General features: G+C 59.6%; 1 protein-coding gene across 1 annotated transcript in view; it reads right to left on the reverse strand.

Moving 5' to 3' along the window:
* Nucleotides 1–356: 356 nt before the first annotated feature.
* The window catches only part of LOC130018302 (zinc transporter ZIP11-like), a 33,233-nt gene continuing 16,648 nt past the window's right edge, over nt 357–16,941 (reverse strand). The window contains exons 3-5 of the mRNA XM_056109023.1: nt 5,796–5,894; nt 2,995–3,153; nt 357–1,322 (exon numbers count right to left, since the gene is read on the reverse strand). Coding sequence (XP_055964998.1) covers nt 1,244–1,322; nt 2,995–3,153; nt 5,796–5,894 — 337 coding nt within the window. The 3' untranslated portion in view covers nt 357–1,243. The remainder of the gene's footprint in view (nt 1,323–2,994; nt 3,154–5,795; nt 5,895–16,941) is intronic.

Raw genomic sequence — 16,941 nt, forward strand, 5'->3', positions numbered from 1 at the left:
TGGGAAGAGGGGACAGGGACCCCGCGGAAGGCGGGCAAGGGTGGGGGTCCCCCCAGCAGTCACAGAGCAGGTCTCTGTCCTGGGAAGCAGATCAGTGTCTGAACTAGGGGCACCAGCGTGGCTCACACAGCGCCCAGAGGGCTGGCTCACGGGCAGCCTGCCTGGCAAAGGATGCCCAGGGCTGGCCCAGATGGCTCTCTGAAGGAGAAGGATGGCAGGCTTGCGCCACGTTTGGCAGTAATGGGCTATGCTCCCCCTGCCAGGGGAACCGCACGACGAATGTGGGCTCCCAGAAGGCATGGAGTGTCCCCCCCACCCCTTTCCAGAGGTCACAGCATCTACAATTCCCTTGAACCAGCTCCTTGCCCTGCCCTGCCCTGCCCCTGCTCCCTGGCAGACTCCCACAGAGTCTGCTTCGGAGAAAAGTAATTCACAAATTACCAAGCGGAACCCCAGCCACTGTCCCCGCACCTCCGGGAAGCCCCACCTAGCGAATCTCGGTTAAACCCGTGTACCAGGATGGAAGGAGGCTGAGATTCCAGCTGCTGGCTGGTGAACCCCAGCCTCTTGACAAAACGAAGACAATGAACTTCTCCAAGGACACATCTCGAGAGGTTGGGAGGCAGGAATGACCACCGTGCTCATGGTGAACAGGGGGTGCTGACCAGAACCCCCCTCTTTGCCCAGGATGCTCTAGCTCTGGGTGCAGACATCCTCCCGCCCTGCGTCTCGGCCTGGGCATTCAGCACAAGAGGGACGCTGCTTTTCCACCCTGGCTCTGGGTCTTGGGGCGCGTGGGGGATAAAGAAGGCCTGGGAGAGGAAGTGGAGCACTGGGGCAGGAGCACCAAGGCCAACCTTGGGGGGACGTGCTGGTCCTTCTGCTCAAGTCCCTCACCCAAAAGGCTCCGAAGGTTGCTCGTGTCCACCAGGGGCCTACAGGAGTGGCCGCTATGTCCAGCAAGGGAGGTGGAGGCTGCCCTGGGAAGGGCCCCTACCCAGAGTCCGGTCATCACACCGGGAGCATGTCCGTTTGGGGGCCATGGCCATTGACATCGAGAGCAAGCCACGTCCTCCCTCCACGGTCGGGTCAGACGGCGCCGGGGTCAGAGCCCACCGGGTAGAGGTGGAAAGGCGAGGGAAAGGAAAACGGGGTTGGGACGCGAAGGAAGAGGCTTGTGGCCGGAGATGCTTTCCACACGGTTTCCTCAGGCTGCCCTGCCGGGCTCCACAGGTCCCCAGCATTAGCCCAGGCCGACGTCCAGCGACATCATTATCACGAAGCCCAGGATGGAGGCCCAGGACGCCAGCTTCCCATTTCCGCTAGAAGGAAGGAAGGAGAGGAGGCACCGTCAGACTGGAGATGCCCGGGGACCCCCACATCTGCCGAGAAAACGCCAGCCCCGTGTCTAGCCCCTGGGTGCAGGTGGAGGTTCCAACAAGGCACATTTCCCAAACTCACTCCAGGCCAGGGAAACTGATCTCTGCCTGCCAGCCCAGAGGATCAGCCTCTGGGAGTGACACTAGCACCCTTCCCAGTTACCAGGAGGGAAACCGAGGCCCTGAGAAGCCACTTGCTCAAGGTTACTCCCACGGTTCTGTAGGTCTGAGTCTCAAACAGTGTTTGCTGTCTCCTGCGGCCAGGATTTAATCTGACCCAGCAAACTGGCCTCAAAAGCCATCTGCTGGGAGGAGCAAAACACGCAGCCGAGCCGACTCCAGCTCAATCCCCGGTGCCTCCTGCCCCCCCCCCCGGAGCACTGTTCTGAGAGACCCCCGAGCACAGAGTCCGAGCAGACAGGCCCTGAGCGGCACCTGGTGTGTAGCTGGACAAATGGGTGTGAAACTTGGGCTAACAGCTCAGTAGGAACAGGCACATACACAAATACAGAATGTGAACAGGTGCCCGTGAAATATCTGTCATCAGCCAATCAGCTCTTAACCTTGCATCCTGAGCAATGTATGTTTCTGTGGATCTGCCTGCCCATCATCCATCCACCATCTAGGTATCTACGTGGTTATCTGCCACCCGTACATACATAGGCATATCCACCCACAGATTTATCCATCCATCCAGTCACACACATCCTCTATGTAGTCATCTACCCACCCACCCATTCATCCACCCATCCATCATATACGTATCTATGTAGCAAGTTACCTACCTATCCATGCGCGCAAGCATCCACCACCCACCCATGCATCCATCCACCCATCAACACATGCATGCACTCATCTATGGATCCATCCATCCATCCATGCATTCATCTATATCCATCATATATGGATCTATGTAGCAAGTTGTCTACCTGTCTACCCCTTTGCCCATCCATCCATGCTTTCACCCTGCATCTAGGCATCCACCCACCCATGCACCCATCCATCCACTCATGCATCCATCCATGCATCCATCCATGCATCCATCCATGCATCCATCCACCCATCCATCCACCCATCCATCCATGCATCCATCCACCCATCCATCCATGCACCCATCCATCCATCCATCTATCCATGCACCCATCCATCCATCCATCCATCCATCCATCCATCCATCCATCCATCTATCCACCCACCCATCCATCCACCCATGCACCACTCATCCATCTAACCATTCATATCAAATCCATATTCATTTTTCATCAACTTATCCACCCACCCTCCATCCCTATGATCTGTCTGTCCGTCTGTGTCCATCCATCCCCATCTGTCAGCTCCATATTCATCCATCCCCCATCAGCCCACCCAGCTTTTCTCTACCTGTCGACAGAGAACATGTAAGAGAAAATGGGTGAAAATAAACAAAATCACCTGGGATGTATGTTACTGCCGAGGGTCACCCGCCACCTTCCCCGTCCCCCCCCCCCCCAACCCGTTCGTCCTTGTCCCTTTCATTCTAGAAGTCCCTGAGAGGACAGTGTTACACGGAAAGTGGGGGACAGCGCTGGGAAGAGCCAGAGACAGGGACGGCCAGCGGGGCAGGGAGCTCGCCCACCTGATCTGGGCCTCGGGGATGATGTCGTCCATGACCACGTAGACCATGGCGCCCGCGGCAAAGGCCAGCGCGTAGGGAAGCAGCGGCTCAGCCAGCACCACGGCGAAGGCTCCGAAGAGGCCCGCCAGGGGCTCCACCATGCCGCTCAGCTGCCCGTACCTGTGGGAGGACAGACAAGTGCCAGCCCAGTGAGCAGGTGGACACTGCCCCGAGGACCGGGCTCGTCGATCCCAGCCACCTGGGAGCACGTATTGGACCCCTTCCTCCCGCCCCCTCTCATTCCAGCACCTTCTCCTCCAACTCGCCATCCACCCACAGCTGTCCCCACGGCCCTCCCCTTCCTCCCTCTCCCACGGGCCTTTTGAGTTTCTTCGAGTCTTTCTGTTTGCAGCCACAGCCCGGACGAGCCAGACTGCACGCACCCTGCTGGAATGCCCTCCCCGCCTCCAGCCCCCGGGTGCAGCCCTGAAGTTCAGGGGTAACACAACCATCCCCACAGATTCCCGACATCCTCGTCACCCTGAAGCCCCATACCCAGCAGCCTCTCCCCTGTCTCCCCTCCTTCCCGCGCTGCCAACCCCTTGCCAGCTCTGTGGATGGGTCACGCCCGCCGAACCCGACAACCCCCCCACCTGGCTCCCCGAGCAGGAAGTTCCTAGGGTGGGGACCTCAGTGTTGAAACTTGCACGGTTACTCCCTCCTCCCACAGCCCAGTGCTCCCAGCAGGAGGGCCCCCCCGGGTCAGGAGTCTGGATCGGGGGCTCCTGACGCTGTTATTTTTCTTCTTGGTTTGGGGGCCACACCTGGTGATGCTTGGGGGGGGGGAGGGCTCCTGGCCACACTTGGGGTACCCACGTGGTGCCAGGGATAGAACCTGGGCGAGCTGTGTGCAAGGCTAGCCTCCCTCTGGCTCCTGTTCTGTCTTGAAAAATCAGGCGCTGGTGAGGGGTACCAGGGACACTTCCCAAGGACTGTGGCTCTGGGTAGGTTTGGGGGTTCAGGCAGCATCTAATTCCCTTTGGAAGGGGTTCCCTTCTGCCGAGGCTGAGGCCCACTTGGCCCCCACGAACAGCAACGGGGGGCCGAGTTCCACTTCCCTCATCTGGGACCCAAGTGGAAACTCTCCTGAAGGGGCCGAGGCGGGAAGGAGGTTCAGGCACATTTCTGCCAGCACGTGGGGGCCGGAGTGAGAGCACAGCAGGGAGGTGCATTGCACACAGCCAACCCAAGGATTCCCAGCATCCCATATGTTCTCCCGAGCACTGCCAGGAGTAATTCCTGAGTGCAGAGCCAGGAGTAATGCCTGTGCATCACCAGGTGTGACCCAAAGGGAAAAAAAAAAGCCAGCACTGGGGGCGCGCTGCCTTGGGGGTGTGAGAGGGATCACTGGGGCCCCAAGGCGGATCTCCAGAAACAGGGACTTTGATTTTTCACTCTTTCTCCACGCTGGAGGCTCAGGATAGAGGATGGGACAGGGGCACAGAGAGCTGCCTGAGAGATTCCCCCTCGCCCCCCACCCCCACCTTTTTCTTGATATCGAACCTGGGCCTCACGCATGCTGGGCAGGCGCTTGACAGCTAAGCCTGGCCAGAGACACTGTGTCTCTCCCCGCCCTGTGCAAGCCCCCAGAGCCTGCACATTTGACTGTCACTTTGTCCAGCGCGAGCCGGGGGACACGACGAGGGGACAGTGCCTCACAGACAGCAGGACGGGACTTTTTTTTTTTTTTTGCTTTTTGGAGGTCACACCTGGCGATGCACAGGGGTTACTCCTGGCTCTGCACTCAGGAGTTACTCCTGGAGGTGCTCAGGGGACCATATGGGATGCTCGGAATCGAACCCGGGTCGGCCGCGTGCAAGGCAAACGCCCTACACACAGTGCTATTGCTCCGGCCCCCAGGACGGGACTTTTAACCCAGCCCCTGATGGGGCTCTGGGCAGGGCCTCTGTCCAGCTGGGGCAAGGCTCGAGCTGGACCCCACTGTGAGGATCCGCAGAGTGGGCACCACCCCCCGCCCTGCCCCCACCCTGGGGGTGGCCCCTGAGCACCGCTAGGCTTAGCACCCAACTCTCAAACCCATACATCGACCTGAGCATCAGCGAGGTGACCCTGGGCCTCTGGAGCCCATTTGGGAATGATTCCCGTGGGCGGGGGCGGGGAATCCCTCTGCCAAGGGCCGGAGAGGGGGTTAAGGCGCTTGGCTGGGCCCACGGCCACCCTGGTTCAGTTCCCCTGAGCACCAGCAGGGGTTGCTCCTGATTACAGAGTCAGGAGCACCACTGGGTATAGCCCAATAAACCCTCCCCCCCCCCCGCCTCCCTCCTCCTGATAAACCAAATTCTCATTCCCGACTGGATTTGGGGTGACCAGGCCAAGGCACAGGCTGCACCCAAAAAAGCTGCCTGGTCAGCTGGCCAGGATAGGGGTACCCAGAACACAACCCCCCACCCCTGCAAAACAAATTCTCATTCCAGTCTGATTTTTCAGGATGTACCCCCCCCCCCAAAAAAAAAGCTGCCTGGCCTGCTGGCCCCAGTCAGGGCACCCAGGCAAAGGAGTGGGGGTGGGGGTGGGGCTTTGTGATTCCACCTTGTCGGGGGCAGGGGGAGGTGGCAGGAAAGAGGTCCAGGAGGGGTGACACAGGCTGAGGGTGATGCCAGGTGCCCACTGCCGGGGGCAGAGGCCCCGCATTCCCGCGCCTATGTGGGGGCCCGGTGGGGGTGGGGGCAGGGGCTGATATCCCCCCGAGTCCGGACCCCCAACCCCCACCCCGGCGCAGACAGCGTCACGCAGGCACGTACCAGAAGGCTCTCCAGGTGGAGAAGCCGGCTCCTCGGAGCGGGAGGCTGACGGCCAGGCCCTCGGGGAAGTTCTGGATGCCCATCCCCAGCGCCAGGTTCCTGGAAGAGAGAAGGCAGTTGAGGCAAGGAGGAGGAGTGGGAGGCGGCCTGGGTTCGAGACCCGGCAGTCCTGAGTCCCCCAAGGAGGGCTCCCTGAGCACAGAACCAGGAGTATCCTCTGAGCGTCGCTGGGTGTGGCCCCCAAATCAAAAATAAAGAAAAATGAAAGGCGAGGGACCAGAGTGACAGAGAGTACTGCAGGGAGGGTGTCTGCCTTGCACGCGGTCAATGGGGGTTCCATCCCCAGCATCCCATAGGGTCCCCCGAGCACCACCAGGAGTGATTCCTGAGTGCAGAGCCAGGAGCACCCCGAGCATCGCTAGGTGTGACCCCAAAACCCAAAAGTAAATAAATAAAAATGAAAGGTGGCAGCCGAAGGGTGCCAGAGGTCCTGGGGCAGTCAGGGTGCGGGAGGGATGGTGAGGGGGAGGAGGTGGAGGATAGGCCTCTCCACTGATCCACTGATGACAGCCCACCCCTCCCCCCCAGGGTCCCCTCTCCTGGGGAGGGACGTTCATGCATCCTTTTAAAGTGCCCTCAGAAACAGAACAAGAAGAGCCAAGGCGCTGGACCCTTCAGAGTGACCACAGCACCCTCTGGACACTTAGGAGCTCACTGTGATCCCCCCCTCCTGCCTTCTTAGAACATAAGGGGCTGCATGACTTGGCCACTGCCCAGTGCCAGGCCGGGAGAGGGTACAGAGGTGGTAACTCCCGACGCCCCGAGAAATTGGAGCCTTGAGCATGCCCACTGCCGCAAGAAATGTCTCAGCTCACTCCGGAATGCAGTGACAGCCCTATGCTGCATGGGCCAGTTTGCCAGTGGCCCGGGATCCTCAGGGCCCCAGCTGTAACTGGCGGACTCTGTCAACAAGTGAATGTGCCAATAAAACTTCATTGACAAGGGCAGGTGGCGGGCCGGATGAGGTGGCTGTTGGCTGACTTGCCCGGATACTTCAGCAGCTACAGAAATAATTGCTGTGGGGGAACCAGAGGCCCCAGGATGACCCCCCTCCGGGTCCTCCCCATCATGGTAGCAGGAGTCGAGCCTTGAGGCCAGATTTCCAATGGTCAGAGGCAGCAGTGGACCCTGCCCAGTGTCAAGGCACTTGGTGGACTGGGACAAGTGGGCAGGGGGCTGGGACACACTGGGGGGGGTGGGCGGGCGAGGAGGGCAGAAAGGAAGCATCTTATTCTAGAAGCTCCCCCTGTAGGGTTCAGAGTTGCACCTGATCCTGAGTCCCCCAACTCCTGGTGCAGGGACAGAACCCTGGCTGCCTTCTCAGACCCCCGTGACCCTCCAGCCCAAGCCCCCAGCCCCAGTTCCCCCAGGGAGCGGGCCCAGGTGCCTGACTGGCTATTGGCGTTGGACAGGGATCTTGGTGGTTGGACCACTAGCCCCAGCACCGCCTGCCGTGGGGCGCGGACACAGGACTGAGCCTGGCGCCATGGCGCTGACTGTGGCATCCCAGGCCCCGCCGAGGCGCCCCCACGTCCTGCCCGGGCCGCCGTCCTGATAAGCAGCACAGAAACCCCATTCTTCTTGCCCTGGCAAGCCCGCCCCGCTGCCCGCCTTGGGCACGGCGCTGCCAGCCCAGCCATGGCCACACCCGTGGGATCCGCCAGCCCTTCCCGGCAGGGCGCAGCCCCGCTGGGCGAGTGCTGACTCTCTCCAGGGCCTCCTGGGTGCCCGCGACTGGCGTGCCCCGCCAGCCTTCACACACGCTGCCCTGACTCTGCACACGTGCACATACACAGAATACACAGAACACATGCAGACAAGCACATGCGGTCACACACAGTCACATACAGGAACACATGCAGACAAGCACATGTGGTCACACATGGTCACACACAGGAACACACGCAGACAAGCACAAGCAGTCACAGATGGTCGTACACAGGAACACACACATGCAAACACACAATTTCACTCATGGTCATACACAGGAACATACGCAGATAAGCACACACATTCACACATGGTATTACACGGGAATACATGCAGACAAGCAAACATGGTCGCACACAGGAACACACACATACAAGCACACAAGGTCACACACGGTCATACACAGAAACACACACACACAAGCACACATGTTCACACATGGTCATACATAGAAATGCACCTATATAAGCATCTGTGTTCACGCAAGAAACATGTACCACGTAAGGTTATAACAGGAACGCATGTGTCCAAGCATACACAGGAACATGCACCTGCATATTCACACACAGCAACACACAGGGACGCTGAGTTGCATGTGAGAACACAGATACATGCTCACAAATGGGATTATGCACACATGTTCACACATGTTATCTCATTCTTACGTTGACAACCTGGCAGGCTACCGAATGTAACCTGCCCATAAGGCAGAGTCTGGCAAACTCCCCGTGGCGTACCCAATATGCCAAATACCAGTAACAATGATGGGTCTCATTCTCCTAACCCTGAAAGAGCCTTGAATATGGCACTTTTTAAAAAATCTCAGGGCTAGGACGAAGGAGACGTTACTGGGGCCTGCTCAAGGCATTCGACAAACAACAGGATGGACGTGATCGTGATCGTTCATACAGGAGTATATCCACGCGTAGACTGAGAAGCGTACAAGCATACATGTTCATATGTAGATGCGTATGCAGAAGAACTCATATATACATAGACACATACAAGTACACACATGTTCACACACAGGAGCATGCGTCCACATGTTCATGCGGGAACACAGATGCACACACATACAGAAAACAGCATACAAGCACACACATTCACACACAGAAATATGCACCTGTGTGTTAACACAGAAACACATATGCACACACTGATGCATACAGGCACACACATGTTCACGTATCAGAACATGCAGCTATATGTTCACACAGGGACACACATGCACACGAACATATTCATACATAGGGGATTGCACACAGGCACATGCATACACATGTTCAAACACAGCCCCCCCCCAATTTTTTTTTATGCTTCCTAAGTGTCTCCTGGGGTCTAAGGGAAATCAGACATTCGTTTTCATCCATTCACTCATTTGCCAGCCCCTTCTCCGAGGCACGGTGGGGGGTGACGTATGCCACCCTGGGCAGCAGAGACCAAGGCGGCCAGCCCTGAAGTTCGTGTGCAGGGCTGGGGGGTGGAGGCCTGGGGGCAAGGGGTGGCATTTCCCAAAGGGACACTCGGAAGGGGCTGGAATGACAGGACAGTGGGGAGGGCGCTTGCCTTGCACATGGCCCAGCCAGGCTCAATCCCTGATGCCACATATGGTTCCCCGAGCCTATTAGAAGGGATCCCTGAGCACAGAGCCAGGAGACAGCCCTGAGCACTGCTGAGTGTGGCCCAAAAAGAAAAAGAAAAAGAAAAAGAAAAATGCCTTGGAAGGAACGGAGGTTTGCTGGAGAGAAGCAGCAGAGGGTGCACGGGACCCTCCAAGTCGCTCACTAAGGGGCCTGTCAGACTCCCATGAATCTGGGTATGGAACTAGACCCCTGCTTGCACAGGATGGAGAAGATTCTAGAAGGCGGCGAAGATGTTAGAAGATTCTAGAAGCACAAAGACTCCAGGAACACCCCTGGCTGACTGGGTAGAGTCCTCAGCCGTGGAAGCACCCAGAAACCCAGCAGATGGCAGGGGCAGGATTGAGGGAGGAGGCACTTGGCGGCTGTCACCAGGAGAGAGACCCAGGGTGGCGGGAAAGGCCCGTCCAGGAGGCTCTGCCCAGGCGTTTGGCTCACGCCCCACCCCACAGCAGCTGCCCCTGGAACCCCAGGCCGGTGGGGTCGGCCCAGGGCTTATCTCCAGCCCGAAAGAGGGGGCACCTGGGGATCAAGGCAGACTCCAGACAGGCAGCCCTGCCCAGGGCACGTGGGGCGGCTGGGGCTGCAGAGGCTGGGGTGGGGCAGGGGTGCGGCTCCCTCCCTCCCAGACCCGCCCCTGCACCGCAGCCAGGCCCCCGAGGCGTGTGAGGAGGCACGGGTAGGGCTAGGGTGCTTCTGCACTCACGTCTTTCACCTGAGCCTGGGGGGGGGCTGCCCCAGGGAGCCTGACAGCCCCCTGGGACACGCCCCTGGGAGCTGGGAGCTGAGTGCAGAGAGAGCGCTGAGTCAGGGTGCAGAGAGAGAGAGGCCAGGGGGTTGGAGCACAGCAAGGGGAGGCCCTGGGACCCCTCCAGCACCCATGGCTCCCCCCACCCCACCAGGAGCACACCCAACACGCCGCAGAGGGACCCCAAGTACTCGAGGTGCCCCCAAAACAGGAACAGAGACAGTGCAAGGGTGAGTGCTCGCTGGTTCAATCCCCCCTAGGATCCTCTGAACACTGCCAGGAGTGAGCCCCGAGCACAGAACTAGAAGGGACCCCTGAGCACAGAGCTGGGAGTAAGTCCGTAGCACAGAGCCAGGGGTCAGCCCTGAGCACAGAGCCAGGAGTCAGCCCTGAGCACAGAGCCAGGAGCCAGCCCCCAAGCACAGAGCCAGGAGTAAGCCCTGAGCAGTGCTGAGTATAGCTTGGGGAAAAAAAAGGGGAAAAATGAAGGAAAGAAAAGAAAACCAAAGGAAAGAAAAAGAGTCCTCCCACAAAAAAAAGGAATGTGTCTCTGCAATGCCCCTCTCTGTCCCTGCACCTTTTCTGGGTCAGCGGGACAAAGTGCTGATGGCCCCGCTGGTCATTGAGGCCCAGGCTGAGGGTCCTGTCTGGGTAGCACGAGAGAGCCGTGGTCCCAGGGAAACACCTGGTTCTCAACAGGGGCCACCCCTATTGATTCTTGGATACTTCCCATGGGGGTCAGGGGGCATCCTTTGTGCTTGGGGAAAGTGCAGGGCCAGGGGTGGGACTTGGGGCCACTTCCCCAGGCCCCCCCCACACACACACAGCTGTGAACTACAGGGCCTCTAACCTGCGTGCAGGCCAGACTAGCGATGCTGAGTCTCCAGGGAACCCCGGAGTCTAGGAGAAGTGGAGGAGCTGCTGGCAGTAAGTCATGCACCCCAAGTTTCTTCTGGGGGAGCCGCTGAGGCGGGGAGACGCCCCCCTCAGACAGGCGCTGCCTGGAGGCACCCCTCCCTCGCCCCTGCCCGCTAGGGGGGCCTGCTCCCCTCTCCAGCGGGTGGCAAGCGGGCTGCCAGGCCCCAGAGCGGGGGCAGGGAGGCTGCCTTGCGTGCTAAGCCAGCTCCACGGAGGGTGGGTGGGGCGCGCAGCCCCGGGGAAGCCCCAGCCCTTCCCACCTGCGGGCGCCTCAAACACCTCTACAGGCCCGAGGGTGCAGGCCAGTGGGGCTGGGAAGTGGCTGATGTCATGGGCCACCCTGAACAATCACGCTTTTCAGGGTGACTCCGACAACGATAACATCAAAACCGGCTGCAAGAGCCTGGGTCTCAGGAACGCACACGCTCAGCACTCTGGGAGGACCCCGGGCCGGGGCGCAGTAGCGGCACTGGGCTGGACCAACCATGCCACCTGCTCGCCTTTCAAGCAGCCGGCCAGACCCGGAGCATCTCGGGCAGAGCCCGGCTACTGCGGCTGCCAAGATGCTTTGCTTTCCAGTTTGCAGGTAAATCCTCTTTCTCAACCCTGCTTCTCTCCGGCCGGGCCTCCAGCCCCAGAAAAAAACGCTGCTGGGAGCCAGAACCTGGGGCCCCGGCTTCCTGCAGGACAATCCCGCCGCACAACTCCAGGGGGCGCCACTCAGAGGCACCAAAGCCTACGACAGGGGGTGGGGGAGACTGGAGTCATGACCTCCAAAATGCTTCTAGGGCCAGGCCAACTTCACCAGGGTGCTTCAGATGGGGGCAGGCAGGCGTCATCCCTCCACCTGCCCCCTAAAAACCCTAAAAATGGGCCGGTCCTTCTCATTCCCCCATCTCCATGGGGCCTTGGAGGTCATGCCCAGAAACTGCCTCTGGCTTCTACTTAAGCTCCTTAATGGCCATGATCCAGAGACACACAGAAGAATCTCCCAAACCAAGCAGTTTGCTGCAGAGATGTCTCCAGACCCTAATTATCTAAAAATCTAGAATTCCAGGGCATTATGCTATTCATAACAAGCAATACAAGAGAGTATGGGGGAGACTGTCTGTCACAGAGGCAGGTGGAGGGGTGGGATGGGGGAATACTGGTGACACTGGTTGTGGAAAATGTGCACTGGTGGAGGGTTGGGTGATCGACCATTGAATGACTGACACTCAAACAGGAAAGCTTTGTTACTGCATCTCACGGTGATCAAAAAACAACAATAATAATTAATCATAATAAAATAAATTAACAGTCTAAATTTTAAAAAAAAGTAATGTGGCGTTCATGCCCAATTCAATCAGTTTAATCAATGGCTGAATAAATAGCAGCACTCCTACACTGAAAAAAAAATGCCTCTAGAATGTAGGGTCCGGGGGCTGCCTTTTCCTTACACCCCCAGAAACTGTCTCGCCACAGCTAAACTCCCTAGAAAACCCAGCCGCCATGGAACCGAGAAAGCTGCCCAGAAGCTGCCAGGGGTAGCTGGTTTCCTTGCTTCAGGGGCTACCGGAGCGGGCTGGTTTCCGTGCTCCCAGGGGTGGCCCCAGCCTTGGACCATTGCAGGAAGCCGGCTCACGTGGCAGGTTCACCCCGGGGACATTTCGCCTTGTCCAGACACATTTTGGGCTGTCAGGATAGGAAGGGCCACCCCCAGCACCCGGGATGCAGCTCGGCCTGGATGGGTCCCAGGAGGGGTCCCCTTGACAGGACGGACCCCGTTCCCAAAGGCAGGGGTGCTGAGAAGGCCAGGAGCGAGGGGAGAGCTCAGTCCTGGTGCTCACCTTGCCTGTGTCCACCCAGTGTCAATCTCCGCACCACACGGTCCCTGAGCCAGGTGCACTGCAGGGCGAACGAGCCCTGAACTACCAGCCTCTCCGGCTGTGTATTGCCAGGAAGGGCCTGGACCGCACCCCCTCCAACCTCCCTGCGGTACGCGAGGACCCCCATCCCCAGGAATACGGCAGGTCTCGCTGAGCCTGCAGCCCAGCCACCACATCTGACATCAGAAGGGGCCGCCTGTGTCCGCACACTCGTGTCCACCAGAGTGGGCTCTGCCCTCAGGCCCCAGCCGCAAGGCTCAGGGCTGCACCCAGGGACCATCTCTCTGGTTCTGTTGGACCTGCAGGGGGCAGTTGGTGACCCTGTGGGCAAGTCAACGAGCCTCAGAGTGTTTCCGTGGCGCGACCTGGTCGGAGAGAGGGTTCCCGAGAGGAAGCAGCACGTTGCCACAGGAACGGGGATGTTCTCACCCAGATGAGAACATTTAGAACACACGGCATCCTTTTTCTGGTTTGTTTGGGGCCACACCCAGCGATGTTCAGGGTTTACTCCTGGCTCTGTGCTCAGGGCTCACCCTTAGCTCTGTGCTCAGGGATCATTCCTGGTTCTGTGCTCAGGGCTGACTCCCGGCTCTGTGCTCAGGGGTGACTCCCAGCTCTGTGCTCAGGGATCACCCCTACCTCTATGCTCAGGGATCATTCCTGGTTCTGTGCTCAGGGCTGACTCCTGGCTCTGTGCTCAGGGATGACTCCCAGCTCTGTGCTCAGGGATGACTCCCAGCTCTGTGCTCAGGGATCACTCCTGGTTTGTGCTCAGGGCTCACTCCTGGTTTGTGCTCAGGGTTCACTCCTGGCTCTATGCTCAGGGATCACTCCTGGCTCTGCGCTCAGGGCTGACTCCCAGCTCTGTACTCAGGGATGACTCCCGGCTCTGTGCTCAGGACTGACTCCCGACTCTGCTCAGGGCTCACTCCTGGCTCTGTGCTCAGGGCTTCCTCCTTGGTGGAGCTCAGGGAACCTCCATGCAGTGGCAGAGGCTGAGCTGGGGTCAATGCATGCAGGACCGATGCTTTCCCCCCTGTACTCTCTCTCCAGCCCTGATCTCTGCCTTCCTCGGGAGAGCAGGATTTATCCTCTTAGCCGTGATGCCACAGACCCACACTGCCCCTTCTTTCCCCCACATCGGATATCAGGAACCGGCTGGACCCTGCCCATCCTTGCAGCTGTGTCACTGGCCAAGGCTGAACGTGTGGCCCAGGATAGGGGGTCCGGCCCGGCGTCCCCCAGCTACAGCTCACCAGGTGGTGGCCTAGCGCTGGTGGCCTTAGCTGCAAGGCCAGGTCCAAGCGGGTGTCCAGACCCGCCACCATCTGGTTCCAGCACCCGAGACCACAAGTGTCCCGATGCCGGGGCTGCACACACGGACCCTGCTGCTGCCTGGGCCGGTGCTCACTTCCTGTCCTTGCCTGTGTGCAGAGTCCAGACTGACACGGGCCCACTGTGCACCCCTAGACCCAGCACCCTGGGGTTTCCACGAGGAAGCCCTGACCCGGGGGCTCAGCGACTGTCACGCAGGCTGAAGGAGGGAGGGAGGCTGGAAGGCTCCTGTCTTCTCCACCACTCCCCCCACCTCCGCACCCCCCACTCCCTGCCTCTCCATCACACGCAGGGCTGAGAGCGCATAAGCGCCTTTCCCAAAGAGCTCGCCAGCCACCATACTCTTGCCGGAGCAAAACTCAGCGATCGATCGTGCCTCTACCAGGTGGGGCTTCAACTCCACCCTCGCTCATCCCAGGGCCATGTGGCATGGGTTCAAGGCTGAACACCGCCTGCTTCTCCGGCCCTGGGGAGTAACTGCTCTGCGCTGGCCTCTGACGCAGGTCTCCTGCGCGCCCGCCCAGGGTCTCCTCTGTTGCTTGGGGCTCTGGGGAGGGTGGCTGGGATGGGGGAGGGGTCACCCCAAAGAGCAAGCTCCCCTCTGATTCCAGCCCACCCCACCGAGGCATCTGGGGGTGGGGGGTGGGTCAGCCTGTTTCATGCCTTTCTGGAGCGCTCCAGCTTGTGACTCCGGCTGCCACCTACAGCTGCCAGCCAGGGGAATATTCCCGATGAAACCCCTCCCGGAGGGACTCCAGACGCCTCCCCCCAGTCCCCCCCGCCCAGGGCCGCCTCTGGTCTTGGCCCGTCTGTCTTTCTTCGCCTGCAAGGAGCGGGTTTGCTCTCTGTTTATGACAGATCTACTTAACACATCTACTTCACTGCTTGGTGGAAAACAGAAATAGAATTGCGAGTTGTTGACTCCTGGGGGGAATAATGTGATAAAAAAAAAAAAAGACGTGAAATACATCTACGACTCTTAAGAGTCAGAGGGAGGCAAGATTTCAGGGCTGGAGCCATAGGACAGTGGCGAGGGGGATTGCCTGGCACGCAGCTGACCCGAGTTCGATCCCCGGCATCCCATATGGTCCCCCGAGCACCACCAGGAATAATTTTTGAGCCTAGAGCCAGGAGCAAGCCCTGAGCCTCGCTGGGTGTGGCCCAAAACAGCACACACACACAAAAGGAAGGTGGACCCCAAGAAGGCCAGGGAGATGGTGCAAATGATCCCCTGCACAGCCTCTGGCCATCGAAGCATCTCCCCACGCCCTCCATCCCCTGCCCTCTCCTCTCTGCCTTCTCAATCTCCCGGTGCTCTTGGATTCTCCTTCTTGGCGGGACCTTCCTCTTCCCAGGCCTTCTCCCTTCAGCCGGGGCTCCTTCTCGCTCCCGCTCCTGCTGTGTCTCACGGGGGGGGGGGGGGGGGGGGGGGGGGCGGGGGGGGGGGAACCTAGCCACCGACTCACACCTCGTAAACAGAAAAGCCCGGATTCCGGTGGAATCTGCGGAATCCCATTTATACCTTTTTTTTCCCCCTCCAGCTCCTGAGAAGTTTCCCATAAAGCCTGTTCTAAACGGCCAGCTGGGGGCCCCAGGTCACTCACAAAAGCCCACTTCAGTCAGGCATGAGGCGCTGACAAGGGCTGAAGTTCCTCTTGGATTACACGACCCGGCGGGAGGCGCTGGCATGAGCCACCGTTAGTGACGGGGGCGATGCCTCTCCCAGGAACAGCGACAAGGAGCAAGACGGCGCCCAGAGAAGTGAATGTGACCTGGGAAGTGGAGACCAAGGAATGTTCCACCCCCCACGCCCCCCCCCCACCCCCCGGACTGGGAAACTTCCAGAACCTTCCTGGGCCCTTGGTATAATGACAAGTTGGCCATTCAGGGATTAACTAATCCCTCGGGCTCTCTGCCCCAACATGGTGGGTGGGAGAGGGGGCAGAGGTGGGGCAACCCCTGGAGAATCCCCTTCTTCCAGAAAACGACCTGGTGACGTAGGGGAGAGATGCCCAGGCCAGACCCAGGCAGAGCTCACGACCCCAGGGCCTGGCCAGGGGCGTGGCCTAATGCAAGGCCAGCACTGGGGACAGTGCAAAGGATCTTTAACGGCATAAGTTCACTAGGGCGGGGGTCCTGGAGGGGGCTCGGAGGTAGACCGCCTGCTCTGTGGGAGTGAGGCTGAGCCTCTGAGCCGCAACAGACCCCCACACCCCACCCCTACCCCCGGGCATGGTAGCAGCACAGTAAGTGCGAAGGATCTTGTCTCACCATGGGGAGGAGAGGGCAGCGCTCAGCGCTAAACACCGTCACCCCCTCCAGGCCCACCCCCTCAGAGGCCTGACCGCCCCCTCTCTCTGCTCTTGGCCCCGCCCTGCACTTTGGGACACCTTGAAGGGGCTTTCTTGGGTGGGCCCGGGGGCCACACCTGGGAGCAATGGGGAAGGGATGACCAATTCCATAAAGGGGTGGGGGGCGCTACAGGGTCAGCGTGTGACCCAGCAATGCCACTGTGCCACTGTCAGGCACACGGCAGCCCCCCTCCCCCCACAATACCTGTCCACCACACATCCCACCACTACCCCAGCACGGACACGGACCACTACACCACGAGTGAAAACAGCCAACACCCCCCACCGCCAGCTGACAGAAGCCAGTGAGGTGAGGGACCCCCGGGGGGGGAGAAGCTCAGAGACTCTTGTTCAAAGCAACAGAACAGCAGGGAGGACGCTTGCCTTGCACAGGGCTGGCCAGGGTTCGAGTGCCAGCACCCCAGAGGGTTCCTGGAACACCCACCTGGGGTAATCCCTGAGCGCAGAGCCAGGAGTGATCTCTGAGCACTGCCTGTGTGGCATTCAAAGGAGCAA

This window comes from Sorex fumeus, unplaced genomic scaffold, assembly GCF_029834395.1.
Source record: "Sorex fumeus unplaced genomic scaffold, SorFum_2.1 ptg000255l, whole genome shotgun sequence".
Lineage (NCBI taxonomy): Eukaryota > Metazoa > Chordata > Mammalia > Eulipotyphla > Soricidae > Sorex > Sorex fumeus.